The sequence below is a fragment of the Pygocentrus nattereri genome, chromosome 6 (genome assembly GCF_015220715.1).
Source record: "Pygocentrus nattereri isolate fPygNat1 chromosome 6, fPygNat1.pri, whole genome shotgun sequence".
NCBI lineage: Eukaryota > Metazoa > Chordata > Actinopteri > Characiformes > Serrasalmidae > Pygocentrus > Pygocentrus nattereri.
The window spans coordinates 14,722,455-14,740,578 of NC_051216.1; the positions used below are offsets into that span (position 1 = coordinate 14,722,455).

General features: G+C 39.7%; 1 protein-coding gene across 3 annotated transcripts in view; it reads left to right on the forward strand.

Moving 5' to 3' along the window:
- Positions 1 to 18,124, forward strand: part of col18a1a (collagen type XVIII alpha 1 chain a) — a 110,194-nt gene that overhangs the window by 45,429 nt on the left and 46,641 nt on the right. Inside the window, exon 1 of one of the 3 annotated variants that reach the window (XM_017691548.2) lies at positions 11,153 to 11,477. The exons of 1 other annotated variant lie outside the window; for it this stretch is intronic. In XM_017691548.2, coding sequence (XP_017547037.2) covers positions 11,246 to 11,477 — 232 coding nt within the window. In that variant the 5' untranslated portion in view covers positions 11,153 to 11,245. Of the gene's footprint in view, positions 1 to 11,152; positions 11,478 to 18,124 lie in introns of those variants that run through there. One more of the 3 variants, XM_017691547.2, reaches the window with a different exon arrangement.

An 18,124-nucleotide genomic window follows, 5' to 3' on the forward strand; every position in this document is an offset into this window, starting at 1 on the left:
AGGCCAGTTATGCTGTTTTGGGTAGTGGGTGGCTGTGGCATTGACGCGGATCGAAGTTGTAATTCCCTGATCACAAAGAGAACACTTACCTGGCTGAACTCACATTTTTATGCTATAAAAGAGAGCAGAAATTTAATTTTGGTCAAAAAATTAGGACCTTCTTTATTTACTATCCTTGTAATTGTGTGCAGTCATTTCTAACATTCTGAAATTGATACAGTTGAAACATCACCTTCACTGTAAAAAATGAAAAGTTATATCAACTTCAAATTGTAAGATAACTTATTATAAGTTACCTATATTATAACACAGCTTTTCTCGAGTTAACTCAAGTTAAGTTGAGTTAGGTCAACTGAAGTCCTTCCAATTCAAACTTCTTAGTTTAGTCACATGAACTCACATTTTTTTGATTGTTCAGTTAGGTAGGCAACACAAAATGTGTTTCCCCACTATCTGGGAGTGGTGCAGCTATCTACATGCTCCCCCACAACATAATATGTTTCAACCCCAACAATGCCACACTCATTACTGGAAGCCTAAGAGGAGAAAATGGCTGGTGGGCCTGTGTTATGGCTAGCAGGGGAGAGCTTTTGACTAAACTAACAAGTTAGCTAAACTCTGGTGTCCTCAAGTTGATTTAATTCAGAAAAAAGCTGTGTAATATGTAACCTTATAATTAAAGTTGAACCATTCAAACCATTGTGGTACGTGATGCGTTTTCATAGCTCTAGTGCACACACCAAGGCTGGAGCTCTGGGATGAGTGATATTTTCTTTCCTCACACATGACTTCATCACGAATGTGGTGCATTAACGATAAGGATGTTGTTGTTTGGTGCATAGTGTTCAGAACAAGCCCTGCAGCAGCAGAAGGGGTTTGTGGGTTGTGATGGAGGGCCTTGGGGAGCAGTATGGAGGCCTCATCTGACCAGCATGTGCAAGGCACTGCTGGCCTGTTTGTTCAGAGTGACCCAGGGTTTACTGAGGACACAGAGGTCCTGTAATTGTATCCACAGTGTGCCAGGGGAGAGTGGGGAGGGCAGCACAGAACTTGCATGTTCATTGTTCCAGAACACCTTGACCCACAACAGACTTTTCTGCTACTAAACATGTTCCCCTCTCTACTCAGAATTTCTTTTCATTTCTCATTTTTGGACAACTGGATACTTCTCACCTATCCCTTTCCCACACAAGGCTTGTGCTATAATCACCCAATGTCAGCATCACTGCATATCAGATTTAATATCTTTATTATGCTGAATGGTGTTAGATTATATTTTATTGTTTTATTCATCCAAGTAATGGTATCTGTCTAAAAATAGGGTGAATGGATACTGAGGAAACTGCAAAGCTTGGAAAGGTCCCTGTATGGTTTTCATTGCAGTGTCATTTACCCACTGGCTGTCTGCCGTGTCACTTGTTAAGCTTTTGATAGGTCAAATAAGCCTCCTGTTAAACCTGAGACATGAGGTGTGTGGTGTTTGACTAACTGACAATGAATGTAGAAGGCACATTCTGTAAAACAACAATATTTACTTTCTATGCATGTTGCGTTCTATATCTGCTCACAGCTCCTGCTGCACATTATGGAGCATTGCATTGCAGTGAGCCTCTGAACTGTAAAGATTTTTGTGGGTCTATAAAGTAGCGTTGTTGAAATGCTATATTTTCTGGTCTCAAAGAGGTTGTTAAATCTAACAGTAACTGTTGTTGTCTGGTCTGGCTTGTACCCTGGAGTGGATACAGACTGACTGAAATGTGCTTGCTGAGGGTCGGGCACTCTCTGGTTCTTTGAGGTGTTTGAGCCACAGGGTGAATGTGTAAATCTGTGAGCGAAACCTCACTCCAGTGTGAAGTGTGAGATCACTACTGATGTCAAAAGGTCAAAATAGACCTAATCCTGACAGTCCTCTTCAATCTATGTCATCACTGTCATGAGAGAACTTGAACTTTTTTTCTTTTGAAATACAGTATATGAAATACAGTATATGTATTTTCTTATGAATACAGTAGTTTTGCTAGTTTTATATGCAGATGCTAAGAGAGGAAGACAGTGAGCATAACTGACGGAAAGAAAGAGAAGATGACAGTAAACCGCAAAAAACCCTAAAGCATGCTAATTGAACCACAGCTGAGTGACTGACATAACTCAACTAGGTCACTCACTGATTTAATCTTTCAACTTTCAGCATTACACAAAGCATATCGCTGTTGAAAAAAAAAGCAGTTTTCAAGCAGTTTTGGAATATTTATAGTGGTCCATCCATCAATAAAATTTATAGAAAATGTAAAGGGCAGCTGCTATACTCAAATGATGTAGTACAATAAAAGTGGAGATACATTGTGTGTAAATTATGTATATTAATGACATACTAATAACATCTCCCAATAAAGTTATAAAGCCATTCATAAACATTGGTATTTGTTTTGATGCTGCGCATTAATGGGTTTAGTTCATGTAGAAAACTTTGCTATTATCTCTGAAGAACGTCCGAATGTAGTCTATGCATTGCAGTTACCAGATTAGTGAGCTCAGCTAAAATGGACTGATTTTGACTGATTCAGCCACTGAGTTTTGCATGGAGATCTTTGTTGATGTAAGAACTGAACCTACAGTATTTTGAAAAATGACAGGTCAAATGTCGGCTTGTTTCCATGGTTCTTGGTAGTATGGTATGATATTTATTTATTAATTCATTTTAGTAATGGCAGTTGTATTATTTTCCTGCCTGCTTAGTTAAGCAGCTGTAATGACAAACCTCATAGGTATATGCCCATGTATTATATTTTGTGTGCACAGTTTGTGTTATATTTTGTTTTTTCTCTGCAGTCCACTTATGATGTTTGTGTGGTTTTATGTCCAGACCTCACGTCTGTTTTAAAACTAGTCCAATTTTGGAATTAAACTATACTGGGGTGGAGCTAAACTGCTGCAGGCTGATTAGTTGCATAAACTGTTTGTATATACAGCAAGACTCAAAATGGGCTGTTTTTTGAGATTTATGTTCATATGTGGAGGGGAAGTGAACATACAGTTTGAAACTTAAACTCTGCTTACAAACTATAGAAAGCTAATTTTAAAAAACAAGTGGTTTGTTTTTTCATTAAATGTTCCCTTCAAAGGCTGAGTGAGCAAACTCATGTCAGCAAGGCCTCACATCTTCTGTTACACGCCCAAGGCATCTGTGTTTTGTAGTGCATTAAAGCTGACTATTTGACTTGCTGTTGGAATTATTACATCATTGCACAAACAGTGTCTGACGCACACGTGCGGCTGCCTGGTCACTTCCAGCAGCACATCAACACTGCAGCCTCCAGATGTTTTAGTGGGACAAAGTGTGGATTTAATGAGCACTATCATCATCAGCTGGGTTTCCCTGGCTGTGCTGAGCACAGCCCTCATTCTGATTGCGGCTAATTACCTGGTTTGTTTTTGGCTGAGTGCCTGCACATGCTCTGACAGGCCACATCAGGCATGTTGGAGGCGAGATCATGGGAAAAGGTTTACTTTGTGGGTTCCTTTGCTGGAACGTATGTAAACATGACCTTCAGGATTGACGAGAAGTGTGAGACATGTGGCTCAAACTCTGTGAAGTCTGGCTAATATGGATAAAGGAACAGGCTTAGAGTTAACCTTTTTAAGTCGTTCCGGCCAAATTAAGTCTCGGGTCTGATGGCATTTCCTCAATTTTTGCATATCTTCTTAAATACTCCTTTGGACCAGATACCCATATGGTTCATATCAAAATGTTCAGAATAAATCTCAGCTCGCTCTATAATAAGAAACCGCTATGGCAATTTCAGCAGATGTAAACTCTTTGCAAGTCATTTCACGTGTCTGATGTCGACTGAAGAAAGAATGAAGGGTTTCCGGTGTGATGGGTCAGTGTATAGTGATCCTGAGTGTCCAGTGGTCAATTCCACACAAAATGTAGATCCACCAATTACACACGATACGATCACATATGATCACATGTGATAAGATGGAATGGAAAGTGCAACTCAACATGATCAGGAAATGTCCAAGGACCCCAAAGGGTCAAAACATGGCACTAATTATTTATCATTCATTGCTCTTAGAGAGCAGTGGAGGAATTCTGTTGAACATCCATCCATCCATCCATTTTCTAAGCTGCTTTTCCCTCAGGGTCGCGGGGGGTGCTGGAGCCTATCCCAGCGGTCATCGGGCGGAAGGCAGGATACACCCTGGATGTGTTGAACATGTTGCCGCTTAACTTTCAGTTTTGATTAATTTGTTTTTATATATGGAAGAGGGGATAGTTTATTATGATTTGAATTTGATGAAACATTAATGTTGTGTGTGGAAAAAAACATCCTTTACATTCTTGCCACATTTTTGTCATTTCTTTTCTCATCTGTGCTTTTTTTGAACGTCAAAATAGTCTGAAGCAGTTAGAGGAATATACTCGAAAGTGTTGAAATACAATGCAAATGTATATCACTATCATTATCTATGTAGTTAATTGTGTAATGACTTGTGAATGGTATAGCGAAGTGGCAGTAATAACTCTAGACTATTATGCATACATTTTTTATTGCATGGTTAAAATCCTGCTACATTTCCTACTTTATTAGCATACGCACATTCAGAAAGGAGACAAAGTAGGCCAGTGTGAAGCCATGCATCTCACCGTGTTGTTTTGTCCTGTCTGGTCCTGTCAGCAGAGGCAGTAAAAACGAGCAATAACGACATCACATCTGGTTCTGCATGATTATGGATCAAACAGACTGTTTGTACGTCTCATAACATCTCAGCTCGGCATGTCCGCATATCTGTTTGGAATGTGGGTTATAAACCCACCATAGACGCTCTGACAGCGGAAACTGGATATTTGGAGATGTTATTATCTGTGTACGGACATACTAATTACAAGCAGGCTGCAAATTCATTTGATGGATAAATACAGAATGTTGTGCAGAGAAACGCACAGCACCTTTAATTTATTTTATTGCTTCACCCACTCACACTCAGTGGCAGCTTCATCATAACTCCAGCCCAAGACTCACTGAAGTCTGTAGCAAGAAACAAGTAATGTGTCCTGAGGTGGGGCTAAAGGGGAGCATGGGGTCCGTAATTTGTTTTCTCAATTTGCTAATTACTCAGAGGAACTGTAAACATGTGCTGCCTCATGAGCTCCACAGAGCAAGCTCAGACTCCCAAGTTAAACCATACAGCAAGAAAAGTTACAAAACTTGTGTCCACTCTATAAAAGAAATAATGGCTCTAATTTTCTTAGGCTCTTTGATTACTGCTTAGTCTGCTTTCCTCTAAGCCATGCACAGCTCTCATGTAATTACCAACTACAGTCTAGTTCGAAATGCCATACAGGACACTGCTGTATGCAAAAACACTGCAGCATTGCATAAATGAAAGAGTGCACTGTTGTAGGTTTCTTGTTTGAAAAGAGAACAGGCTGTTTTTCTTGCTGCCTTTGATGCTGACTTTGATACTGCCTTTAAAACTGATGTATGTAAATGACCTGTATTCTGAATGCTCTGTATTGAGCCCCATTCAAAAAGCAGTCCTTACTGAAATGCTCCTTATAACTTTAGCATGAACAAGCAGAGCTGAACTGCTGAAGGCTGAACTGGTGCTTATATATAAATGCATGATTTCTATGGAAACAAAAAACTATGAAATCAAAAGGGCTGTTTAGTGGCTCAGTTTCCAAAAATGGGCTGCATAATTTGGGTATTTAAATCATTAACTATGTGTATGTATTACATCAAACTTTTTACATTTTTTATATCAGCCATGTAAGAAATTCAAAATGAAGCAGAAATGAAAGAAACACAATCTCCTTTAGTGTCTAGAACAACAAATGAGGCTTGACGATTCAGTAACTCATTAAAAAATGCTGAGGCATTAGTTTTGTTTGAATTTTTGTTAGAATTCTTATACACTTCCAAAGGAATATATGGCTACTAACAGATCAGAAGAATAAAACACTTTTAGATATAGTTATATTTCACTTGTGATATTGTTCTGTAGGCGAGTTAACAGTAGCCATGTTTAAATGCAGCCTGGTAACCCATTAATCTGACCACTAGCTCAATCGGAAAAGAATATTTGCATGTATACACCTCAGCCGGAACAGGCTCGTCCGATTAAAGCCATTCGGAATACAATTTCTATCTGATTGATCGAGGTGAGTAAACGCTTGTATCCGATTACATTTCCATTTAGTAAGTATAAGTATGTTCTGCGCATGTGTGTTTGCATCATAGCAAAAGTTTATAATGTTCAACATGGCTTGAGCTGAAGCTGGTCTGCTGAGGTCCAGTTTATGTGACATTTTCCTCAAACCCTCAATGTTTTTCTGCCATCATTTTAATGCAATCAAAAACGCAAGTACTGCTTTCTGCTGCTCATCTCACTCTGATTGGACTCATGTGGTGCTCGTTGTCCTGATAACAGATGGGCATTGCATTTTTTTCATACATGTCGTGGAGAATATATACCGTGTTCACATGTTTTGACTCTGAATTTGTTAGTAGACAGTTAAACGAAACATAGTTTTCCATCTCCAGTTTTTATGTGGTAGCGCCAACAATGTTGCAGTTGTACTGCAACTCCCACTGTTGTGTGTTCTCAAACATGGTTCTGTCTAGATCAAGGCCATTCTAACAGCTTCACTTAAACCTGCCCAAATTTAGAGTGAATGCAAATCAGGTGCTCTCTTATTACCAAAGGACAAGAGTGAACGAGTTTCCTGATTGGAGGACCAGAGTGAGAGAGACCATGTTTTCCTGCGGGGAAGGTCTTGGCCACTCATCCATTCTGGCAACTCACTTCTCGTAAATTTTCAGCATTGCAGACTCCCATCCTGACAGCTCTGATAACAAGGCCAGATCCACCAGGCATACTGTAGCCTTTTGTTGTGCAGTGTCAAAATCAGCCAGCGGCTTTTCTTTGCTTGGCACCGGAAGCTCTGGAAGGAGTGAAGGCTTTTACAGTTGTGTGTATAAGAAAAGGAGGAAAAGGGGGGACTCCCTGCAGGAGACGAGGTGCTTTCACAGGAAACACCCTTGTCAGAAGTATCGGAAGCTGCCATGCTGTTTTTAGTGTTCAGGTTGTGCCATTACTGCACGTTATGACTGTGATTATGGCAAAGTACAACATGACCCAGTGAAATCCTCCATCCCGAGCGGGCTGTGGGAAAGAGGTGGAGTGCTTATTGGGAAAGGTCACTGAGAAAGGGCAGACGGGGAAGTTTAACACACACACCATGAAGGTTCCACCCATGCAGGATCTCAGCCATGATGAGGTCTCATAAGAACCTTTACTGTGTAATTTGTCAGCAGGGTTTAATATTGTGTTGCCTGCTTGGTTGCATGATGTTTGCATTCAGAATCAGGTCCTTTGGGGTTTGAGGTTATGAATGGTGGTGAATAATGATATGGTTCATGGCTTTCACTTCCTTTTCAGGGGTCATAAATAAAGCTCTCTGACATGCAGACTTTTCATGAATCCTGAGTGGCTGTTGACTTCACTAGGCTTTTCTGAGGGACTGTTGTGCATGTTTGACATTGTAAAGCATATAATATTGTAAAATAAAACAGCGATGCACTGTAATTTCAGCCAATGTTTTAGTCAAAAACACTTACAGTTTTGGCCAGATTACAAAAAAGGCCAGAATTTTGACAAACAGAGGCCCATGACAAAATCTTACAGTCAAATAAATTAAATGGTAATGAAAATAGTATTTAAATTGTTATTTATTCTCCCACTTTCCTGCGCTTCCTCAGTGCAGACCTGTTCACACAGTTTGAATTGAAAGATCAATAGTGAAAATGTTGGTCATGTGGAACTATTTGATGGTTTCCACAAAATATTATGCAAGTAATAACTATTCATGTTGTGTCTTGCTAGCTCCCAGGACATCATAAGCTTTATTATTTAATGTTTTTTATTTCTCTGTTTGTATGAAACACAGAATTTCTGCTGTGTTTTTATTTATTGTCAGCTTTTTTTGCTTTTTGGTTTCAAATTTTGACCCGGTGTGCTATAAAAACATGGCTGAAGCTGTCTCAGTCTAAAAAAAACTAAATAAACATTTACATTTATGGCATTTGGCTGACGCTCTTATCCAGCGCAACTTACAATTGGGTCATTTTAAACAGGGAGGCCAAGGCAGTGTTGGGAGTCTTGCCCAAGGACTCTTATTGGTATAGTTTAGGATGTTTACCCAGGTGGGGATTGAACCCCAGTCTACAAGGCAGAGGTGTTAACCACTACACTAACCAACCACACAAATAAACAATGGCTGTGGGAGTTTTTTTTAGTATATTTATATCCAAACTCCTCATAGCATTTACTTATTATTATGGTATTGAAATATGGAAATGTGAAACCTTTCTTGTTTTTCATTTTTAGATGGGAAGTACTTTATGGACTTGGCTAATGTGGTTGGCTAAATGTTTAGGTTGTTGAAATGACCACAGGAAAATGAGCGATGCTTTGCAACAATACAAACATAATTTTTTCTTTAAAATTTGTTAACTGTTGCAAAATGGAAATTAGACAAAAAATGTACATGGGTGGGCGACTGAAATAGTTTTAACATAGACTATAAATGTGCAAACAATGTTAATAAACTATCTGTACTGGGATGAGTTGAACATTAGGATTTAACTGCTGTGTTGCTTATTTAGTGATCAGTATTAGTATAGTATAGTGAATTATTTGGCTTCTGCTACGAATAAAATGTAAGAGTGAATCTCCTATGAGTTCACTGAGATTAAATATTAAGTATATGATACGCATATTTTTGTGTGTTTTTAAATACAATATTTTTTATTAATTTTTGAAAACATTTTTTCTGACACTAAAGGGAAATTTTAAGTGAAAGCTTTAAACGTTAACTACTGGAAACTGCTTAATTGTTATGATATCATGCATTATGTCCTATACTTGACAGGTATAAGCGCATAAACTGTGGTTATCAGCATCAGTCAGTCTGTTTGCTTGTCTATGATGCTTAAAGTTTATAGTCATTAATATTTGCTGTGTAATTCTAGAGTTTTATCTGCAGTTCTAGTGGCCTACCAAAACAGATTTAATATATATTTAATGTATTCATATAAAAAAAAAAACACGTCAGTATCGTGAAATCTAATAACCTAAGTATGTTCCTGCTTGGGGCACAACAGTGTTTCCCATTGTGGGTTTTGGCATGGGGCGAAGTGCTGTTCAGCATTTGTTAATGTCATTCCCACATTCACCACAGACAGCCCCACTCATTTTGGCCATGTTTCCTGGCTAATGGCTTGTGACGAGGAGAGGTCAAGGATCTCAATCTCCCCATGAGGGGCGCGATTTTTTTTTTTTTTCCGTTTTTTTGTCTGAAATCTCTGCATTGCTCATTGTTCACCCCTCTTACTCAGTTTGATACAAAGCTATAACACTTCTGTAGATGTCAGTGGGTTCTTTTTTTTTTTTTTTTTACTATTTATGTCAAATAAGCTACGTTTGATTAAGCTCACCAAGACTGCTCTCTAATCCAATGTCCAGCTTTAAATTTGTGAGCTAATTAGGGCAGCTTAGCACACTGAGCCTCCTTGTGTGCTTGAGGAGGATGTTTAAAAAAAGTCCAAACAGTTGCCAAACTGAGTTGTGGACCTGTCCATGTATTTATTTAAAGCTGTTATTGCTCTAAATGCCTCATTTCATCTGGTACCTTTTTGGACGTACTTGAGAGCCACAAGGCTGTCATTGCACCTCATTTAGTTGTCTGTTACTCCTAACTGTGTGGTCTTACTTGCGTGAGAGAAACATTTATTATTTTTACAGTGAATTAGTATGACACTATTGTCCCACGGTACACTCTAATGCACAACAAAAAACATTTGCTTTTCCCTCCCCCCATGACCAAGTGCTCTGTTGGGCTGATGTGTGAGGTGGTCTTTGCAGTCAGACAGATGATATAGGAGTGAAAGCCATGGGCAACCATGCATGCACGCTCCTCTATCAACAAATGGAAAGCGAGCAGCCTTTACATGAACAAACACTGCACTCTCCCTCAAACATTTCCTTTACAGAACTGCACTACAGCTACATCTTTCTTTTGTAATAATACTCCGCCTCACAGCTCCCATTAACACATATTAGATAGTCTCTGTTACCTGCTATGATGGGCCTGTCTGGGCAAGAAAGACAATCCTGGATCAGTGAGCAGCTACTCCATACATGGAGAGTTGGGGGTGGACATGGTGGAAAAGTAATTGTGATGTAGAGCCAAACAGAGCAATTTATGGTGACCAGAAAGAGAGAGATAGAAAGAGGGAGTTAGATATCTCACATTGCTGAAGGTGAGAATCGTCCTCTACCTCCAGAGCTGTGACTGAGAAGGCTAGTTATTTTAAGTATTTTTAAATAAGTTCTTAACCTCTGAGAAAGAAAAGACTTGTTTTATGTTGCAGAGAAGGCAGATTTTGGATGCAAGTGGATTTTGTCTTACCTGCCAGAATTTTTGGATGGATGCTTTTCAAGGGAAGTGGAGAACCTGAGAGAGGATCTGTTGCACTTCATGGCAGAGGAGAAATACAAGTTTCAAAATCATGCATTGAAGGATGTAAAAAAGGGATAGTATCCTGTAAAGGGTAGTAAAAATGTCATAATTCCATGAATTTGTGCTTAAATATACTGTGCCACTGTGGACAAGACCATTGGCTGAGAAAAATAACCAATCACTTGTCTTAATCAGGGTGAAAAAACTACATTCAGAGATTTAGGTGATAATCTACTCACAGAACCTAGTTTTAAAGGCTATTTTAACTACTAATTTTGCACAGTTCATTTAAGCTTGAAAGGGGACAGATTGTGGAATTCATGTGCCTCCATGAAGACTGTAAAAGTGAGTTGAAAAAAAAAAAAACAAATTCCATTAGAGAGGCATTTGTCCCAGTTGCTCAGAGGCACCGGTGCACACAAAAGGAAGCCTCGCGGGCGTTTTTGGTAAGATTATCTATCAGCGGAGACGCTCTTTCACCGTGGAGACAAAGGAAAGGGGGAGGAGTCGTGGGAGGAAAAGTCCTGAGCTTGGTCCAATAAGGAGGCCAACCCCCGTTCTCTCTGAATAGTTACTCCTCCTCTGAACTTTTTCCGCCCGCTTTGAGAGCTGAGTGCGTTGACTCTGGGTGAGAGTGTGTGAGGATTACTGGCTGAGGCATGACTGCTGCAGGAACCTGTGCGAATTACTGCTGAAAGATTGGAAGTGATCGTGATGTCTCGGCTCAGACTGTGGCTTGGCCTTGGCATGCTCGGGAGCCTGTGCATTGGGCACGTGCATGGATGGTTTTGGTTCGATGACTCCAAGGACAAGGACACGGGCAAAGGCACGCCAACGCCAGCCTTTGTCACTACCACCAGCACCAGTGTGCCCACAACAGTACCTTGGGTAGAGAACCTGAGGAGTGAGGTCACACATGCTTCTGCAGCGGAGGTCCCTACTGAGGGTGAGGAGATGGGGAGTGAAGGGGGTTCTGGAGACAGTCATGAGGGCTCAGCCTGGAATGGTCATCTAGAGGCAGAGGTCAGATCCAGTTCTGGGTCTGTTCCAGGATCTCTTTCTGAGTCAAGGGTTGGGAACAGGTCTGGGTTTGCACACAAATCCACCTCTAGGTCACTTTCTTGGGAACACCAGCAAGTCCACGGTATACAGACCAATCTGTCTAGTGTTGTTGGGGAAAATGTTATGCTAGAAGATGTTAAGATAGAGACTGGACAAAATCTGTCCAGAGTGGACCTGTCTCAGATAGACATGCGCAACATGAGCACAGGGAGCATCATTCACAATTCTATTGAAAGTCAGTTAAATGTTAGCGGAAATGCTTCTTTTGAAAGAGTTAACAATAGAAATAGAAGCACACCTTCTAGCAAAAGTTCCGGTTGGCATGTTGACGGTAATAACATGACGCAGTATTCCCCTGAATACTCTGTCTCAAGCAATTTACTAACCACAGAAACTAATCATTCTTTCCTAGCTAGCCCTTTCCTAGCGAGTCCATCACCTGCCTCAGAATCCCCGCGCTGCCTGCCCATCGATTCCGACTTGTCGTTTTGCAGCAGGATGGGAGTGGAGAGTTTTGCAGTGCCTAACTTCCTCAACCAGAGCAGTGTGGAGGAGGTGGAGGAATTATTGCAGGAGTGGGCATGGCTCTTGCGTTCAGGCTGCCACCATGGTGCTGAGTGGTTCTTCTGCCTGTTGGCAGTGCCCCGCTGTGGCCCCCCTAGCTTGCCTCCACAGCTACCCTGCCGCAGCTTCTGTGAGCTCCTGACCGACAGCTGCTGGACACTCTTGGGGGATGGCCGCCACCTCCCCGTGGAGTGCAGCTCTCTCCCCGAGGAGAGCGACGATGGCTATCAGTGCCTGTCAGTTAGTGCTCAGAAAGGTAAAAGCGGGTTAGAATGCAATCTGTCTTTTTAGCCCCATTAGAGAGATGCATTTTGAACCAGCAGCCACCTGTCTATGTCTTATGTGTTGTTCACTTGTTCCAAGGCGTTTTTATTTGTTTATATGTTTGTCTGTGCGTTCTTGGTCTCGAGTGCTGTGTGGTCTCGAGACAGGTGGAAATGCATGGCAGTTGTGCGTGGGGATGGGAGGGGGAGAGAAACAGGGTGCTTTATTTTGCCCAGCTCATTCACTTTGTTCTGCTCCACTTCACTGCATGTTGGTGGAGTGAGGATGCATGGCACAAACCTATTGACCCCTTGCATGTTTATGTTAATGTATTTATGTTCACATGTGACAGTAAATTGCAGTGCAATTTTGGTCATAACCCAATCAGCAGTACTTCAAATTTCCACCAGTACAAAATCGGGATCCTTTGATCTTTACATTTAATTTAGTTCTTTTTTGGAGCAAGGAGATATACAGTGATATATAAATATATTTACTACTAGATAATTGCAGGCATAAGGCAAGTAAAAGATAGCAAGCAGCAGTAAAAAGGAAATTGACTATTACTAGTATCACATTTCTTGTGTAAATTAAGCTTCAAAGTTAAAATGTGGGTGTAACTAGTCACCGTTTTACATTTATTATTATAATGTGGAGTATGTCCTCTTTAATTCCATTTTGCTCCATGCAGCAAAATTCAGAGACTACACTTCAATTACCTATTTTTCAGTCACAGCTGCCAGTTATTCATATTTCAGCATCCAGAAAACATATTATGTAGAAATCTCTACAAACAATTTTCTATTAAATATGTTTTATATATATATATATATATATATATATATATATATATATATTTATTTTCAGTAGTGTGTCCAGTTTTTGCCTTTATTACAGCTTCCATTGCTTTCAGTTTTTTCAAGAAATCTACAGGAATATTTTGCACAGTCCAGTTGGTTGCATTTTCTGGTTCTCACAATTGAAGTAATCCCAAACACATTCAGTGATGTTAAGGTCTGGACTCTGGAGTGGGCCGTTCATTGTTTAGAAAACACCAGCAGCTTTTTTGTTTGATTTGAAAGTTTTCTTCTTTTTTTCCATCTGTAGTGGACATTTTGGCCTGAAATTAATTGAATACATGAAGGTGGTCTCTGACATTTCCACAGTACTGTCAGCAAAAGCATTTCTAATTCTCTTAAAACTGTTTTGAGTTTGTATGAAATAAGCATGTAAAACAAACGCAAAACAGATTCTGTCATGTCTTTGTGCTGGTATGATTCAGACATTAAGCTTTGGTTTGTGCGTAGACTGTATGAACATGCATGCAACAGTTTGAAAGTAAACTTACCCCTGTAGTTTGGATTTCCATACACAGGTTAAAACAACTAGAATTGTTCATAGAGGATGTAACTGAGCCCAGGGCCCTGATCTATCTGAAAATGTTCCCTGTTAGCTGAATAACACTGATCAGTAATCATGTGCATCATATTAGTGGATGAGGATGATGACACTTAAACTGCATTCATGAGTCTCATGGTTGTGATATGTCTGTGTTCTGCTGTGAGAATTCACAAAGCACTTTGAGCATGACAAAACTAATAAAAAGCATCTTTCTATCTGAGTTGATGTTGTAATACTGGGGCCAATTACTATTATATATTGTATAGTGCAGTATGTGAAAATACCAACCAATGAGGTATTGGAACTGCAGTTCAAAATGCACTTGTAATTTAATGTGTCCGCTCTTTGCCCTTATAATAGCTTCCATTCTTTTCAGGAGTCTTGCTTTTAGTTGTTTAAAGAAATCTGCAGGGATATATTTTTCCACAGCTCCAAAGTTCAGTCTTAGTTGATTGCATGTTCTGCTTTTCCTGATCCATGTAATCCTGAGCACATTCAGGAAAGTTGAGGTCTTGACTCTGAAATGGGCGGTCCATTGTTCTGAGAACACCAGCGGATTCTTTGTTTGATTTGTCTATTTCATTTCCTCAGTAAGGGCTTCTTGACAGCCACACATCCTTTCAGAGTCATAGTGTTGAGTTGTCTGGACAGAAACATCTGTGTTTTTTTTTAGATCTGTAACACAAGTGGAGACTGGTTTTCTTCTTTCTCTCGAAGATAAAAGCTTTATGTACTGTTTCTCTGATGATGAAGGGGTTGGTGGTTTAGCAGGTCTTGTGTGATTGTGAGGAGTCCCATGTTCCATATTTTTCAAAAAAAAGTTTTCAAAACTCAGAAATATCTCTTAAAAACGTAAAAAAGTGTGTACTTAACGGCTGGAAGTCAACTGGAAATTTAACAAATGAAAAGTGCTCTCTGACATTTGTGCTGTACTGTATAGGTAAACAAATTCCTCTTTTAAATACCACCAAATGCTTGCAGTGTCTTTTAAAAACACTCTACGTCACTAATGACATCTCTGAATGGAAATCCCAGGCCAAGTCAGTCAGAGAGGACAGAGCAAATGCCTTTCTTAGACGCATTCAGAGAGTGCAACTGTCACACTGTCACAATGGCTGATGTTAAATATGATGAAGAGAGATGACTTCTATTCATTCCATTCAGTTTCATCTTCAGACAGCATCAGAGCAGCTACTTGTGTAACCGGTTTATACCACACATCTGTGTCAGAGTGGTCCTAGCAGTGAAAGCATCTGGAATCACTCTTTCCAAATCAGCGTACGCTGATACCACCAACTTGCTCATTGCTTGGGGGGGTGGGAGCGAAGGGACGGGGGACTCAAGCTGCTGTTAGTTATCAATCACATATTGGTCTTTTTTGTAGAATCATTCATTTGAGCTTCCAAAAAAAAAACATAGTTATGTCTTTCCGTTTATGTAATCCCATTCATTGACAAGGCTTGGTAACACGTTATTTATATATTTAATATTATAAGGCACTGTTACCAAGTAATGGGAGACAAATATCTAATTAAGAGTTTCATTTACCATTCCTTTAAAAGATTCTGAGGCCTCTGAAACTCTGTAGTATATACTATAAAATATATAACTATATAATATATAGATTCTAAACTATGTAAAGTACAATTGCACCTTAGTTAAATATAAGCAGAATTAGGTGTTAATCACCACAGCCACTAAAGTCTCCTTAACAGAGCTTACACTTTTGCATGTTAACTCAAGTAATATTATATAGAACTAATACATGGTGTGTCATGTATCATGTATACACCTTTGTCAAGAAAATATCATTCACATCATACATGGCATGAACTGTTCACAAATGCTCAAGTATTGCTTTATGAATTAATTGTTCAATGCTTAAATACTTAAGTATGCGTTATGAAGTACCCATGAAGGTAGCCTTCAAATAAAATTTAATATACTCAAAGTTATTGTCATTGACTGCTGAAAAATCATTCCAGATGTGTTTTACACCAGGGACATGCAACAATGTTTTACCAGTTTTTAATGGAGCGCAGTGTGTTTTTCTTTGATAGGGAGGTAGATGCATATCCAAATATATGCATTCATACATACTTTACTAATCCCCTTTGGAGAAATGGGGAAGTTCTGAGGTCATACTTGAGTGGAAAAGCTAATATAGCCCGACTGGATTTATTGATTGTATTGTTAATTAACCTGTTAGTTTAAACTTAGTCATTTCCTTCTCCCACCCACCTCATTCACCTCTTATGCACTCTGCATTCCTCTTTCCTGCCCCTTGACTATATCTTATTCTTTTTCTCTCTGTCTCTCACACTCTAGATACTCAGGCCCCAATACACAGTCTGCTTCCTTGCAGTCTGTGATCAGTTCCACTATCTGTCCTTCCTGCATTGCTGTGTGAGAAGAGCTCCTTCTTCTTCCAGTTTATCATCCCTTTAAATGCTATGCCTTGTCAGGCACTCAAAATCGCTCTGTGGATGATATCTGTTCTATCCAAGGAGCAGGAATTTGCGTAGATGTTGAGTAGAGGCTGTGTGGGTGTAGGATCTTCCAACACAGACTTTTTTTGTCCTGCTAGGGCAGATCATAATGCATACACTGTGGATGTTTTGTGTCACAGATGGGTCAGCTGGTGTGTGTGAGAACAGGGCAGATGGTGGTGGGAAGATTATAGCGGGAAATACTACTGGGACTGTATCAGTTAGTTGGACCATTGGATCAGAGGCTCCACTTATGACCTCTTTACAACAACAGGGTCTCTGACTGGCACCAGACAGAATGCCCAGTTTGCTCTGTGTGATGTGTCAACAGAGGGAGAAGACTTGCTGAATGCAATAGTCAAGATGTCGATGAGATAATAGACATCACAGACAAGATGCAGTACACTGAGCCAGAAAGTGTGAGCTTTGTTTCTGGAGGGATGGTTCGAGGTTAGTTTTGCTCATGATGTATTTGCTGGTATTTGGTTGCTGTGCTGCACTGTGGCGGACAAAATATTAAAATGTGTTTGCTGACATTGTTTGTCAGTGCTGGATGTCAACAGGCAGTGCTGGCTCCCCAAACAGCTCTGTTAGCCAATGAAAATGCTGCTGTGATGGGGAGTTTCTTTCAAATTTACCACTGCTCACTAATGCCTCACAAATGTTATCAGATCCTATTAGAGCAATGGGAATAGACTGTGGACTGTAAGGCTGTAGAAGCTCAAGACTGGGATGACTTAGAAAGGCTATGGTTACTTTCTCTAAGCGTAACAAATGGCAAAAAATCCACAGTGTACAGTTAGAACCCTGGAACACTACCAACATGTTTTGCAGCAGTGCTTACTGAGGCCTTGTTTAAGAAAGAAATGTCTCTAATCAAATACAGTGCATCTCTAATCTAGGCCTTGAACTCATTTGTTTATTGCAATGGTTAAACGCAGAAAACAGAACCACCTACTTTCTCCAGTGACTGTGTGTTCCTCCAGTGACTGGTACTCATGAGAGTGTTTAGTATGAACGAGTTTTAATGTCACATTTATGGTGACCCTCTCTAAAAGTGTGTGGATTTATGGGGATTGGAGTTCATGTTAAGAACTAGTTTCTATCTGATTAATGAAACTTTCATACAACATGGAAACAAAGAGATTTGAGCGCAAGTGATGAATCAGTTTCAGCGTGTGAAATCACCACTGCTGGCACTTCATTTACATGTCATTTACATGAAGCATGCCCTATTTCTTGTAGATATTTTGGTTATTATTATTTAAGTGGCGTCATGTTGACGGCAATCATATAGTGTTCAAACGTGATATTTTACACTACACAATGACATCACTGTAAAAGTCTTAAATAAGCAAATATGTTTTTTGCTGTCACATTATCTTCTTTCCAGTTGTTGTAATTTTAACACTATAAAGTTTGTTCAAGAGGGGGAGCAGTGCGCTAACAGTTTGAGTACAGCTATTAGCACAGACTCACAAGGCACTGAACTGTCATTGTGACATCCTAACCCAAAGACCCAAACACAAGACAGGATTTTCTGAGAAACACCGTATTATTGCAGTGTACGAGACGCTTCTGCACTAGCTATGTTATCTATTGTTTTTTTTGTGTGGGTGAAGTCAGTACCATAAATCAAATGCACAGTTCAATGTGTCTTTAAAAGGAACATAGAATAGTTGCAGCATTTGTCTATATCACTGTGCTTGTAAAATGAGCACATACACTTTTGCACTGCATTACCATGTGCACATATTTTTAGTATTATTGTTCTTTATTTATTATGTTTATTCTTATTTTTGGCGATATTGCT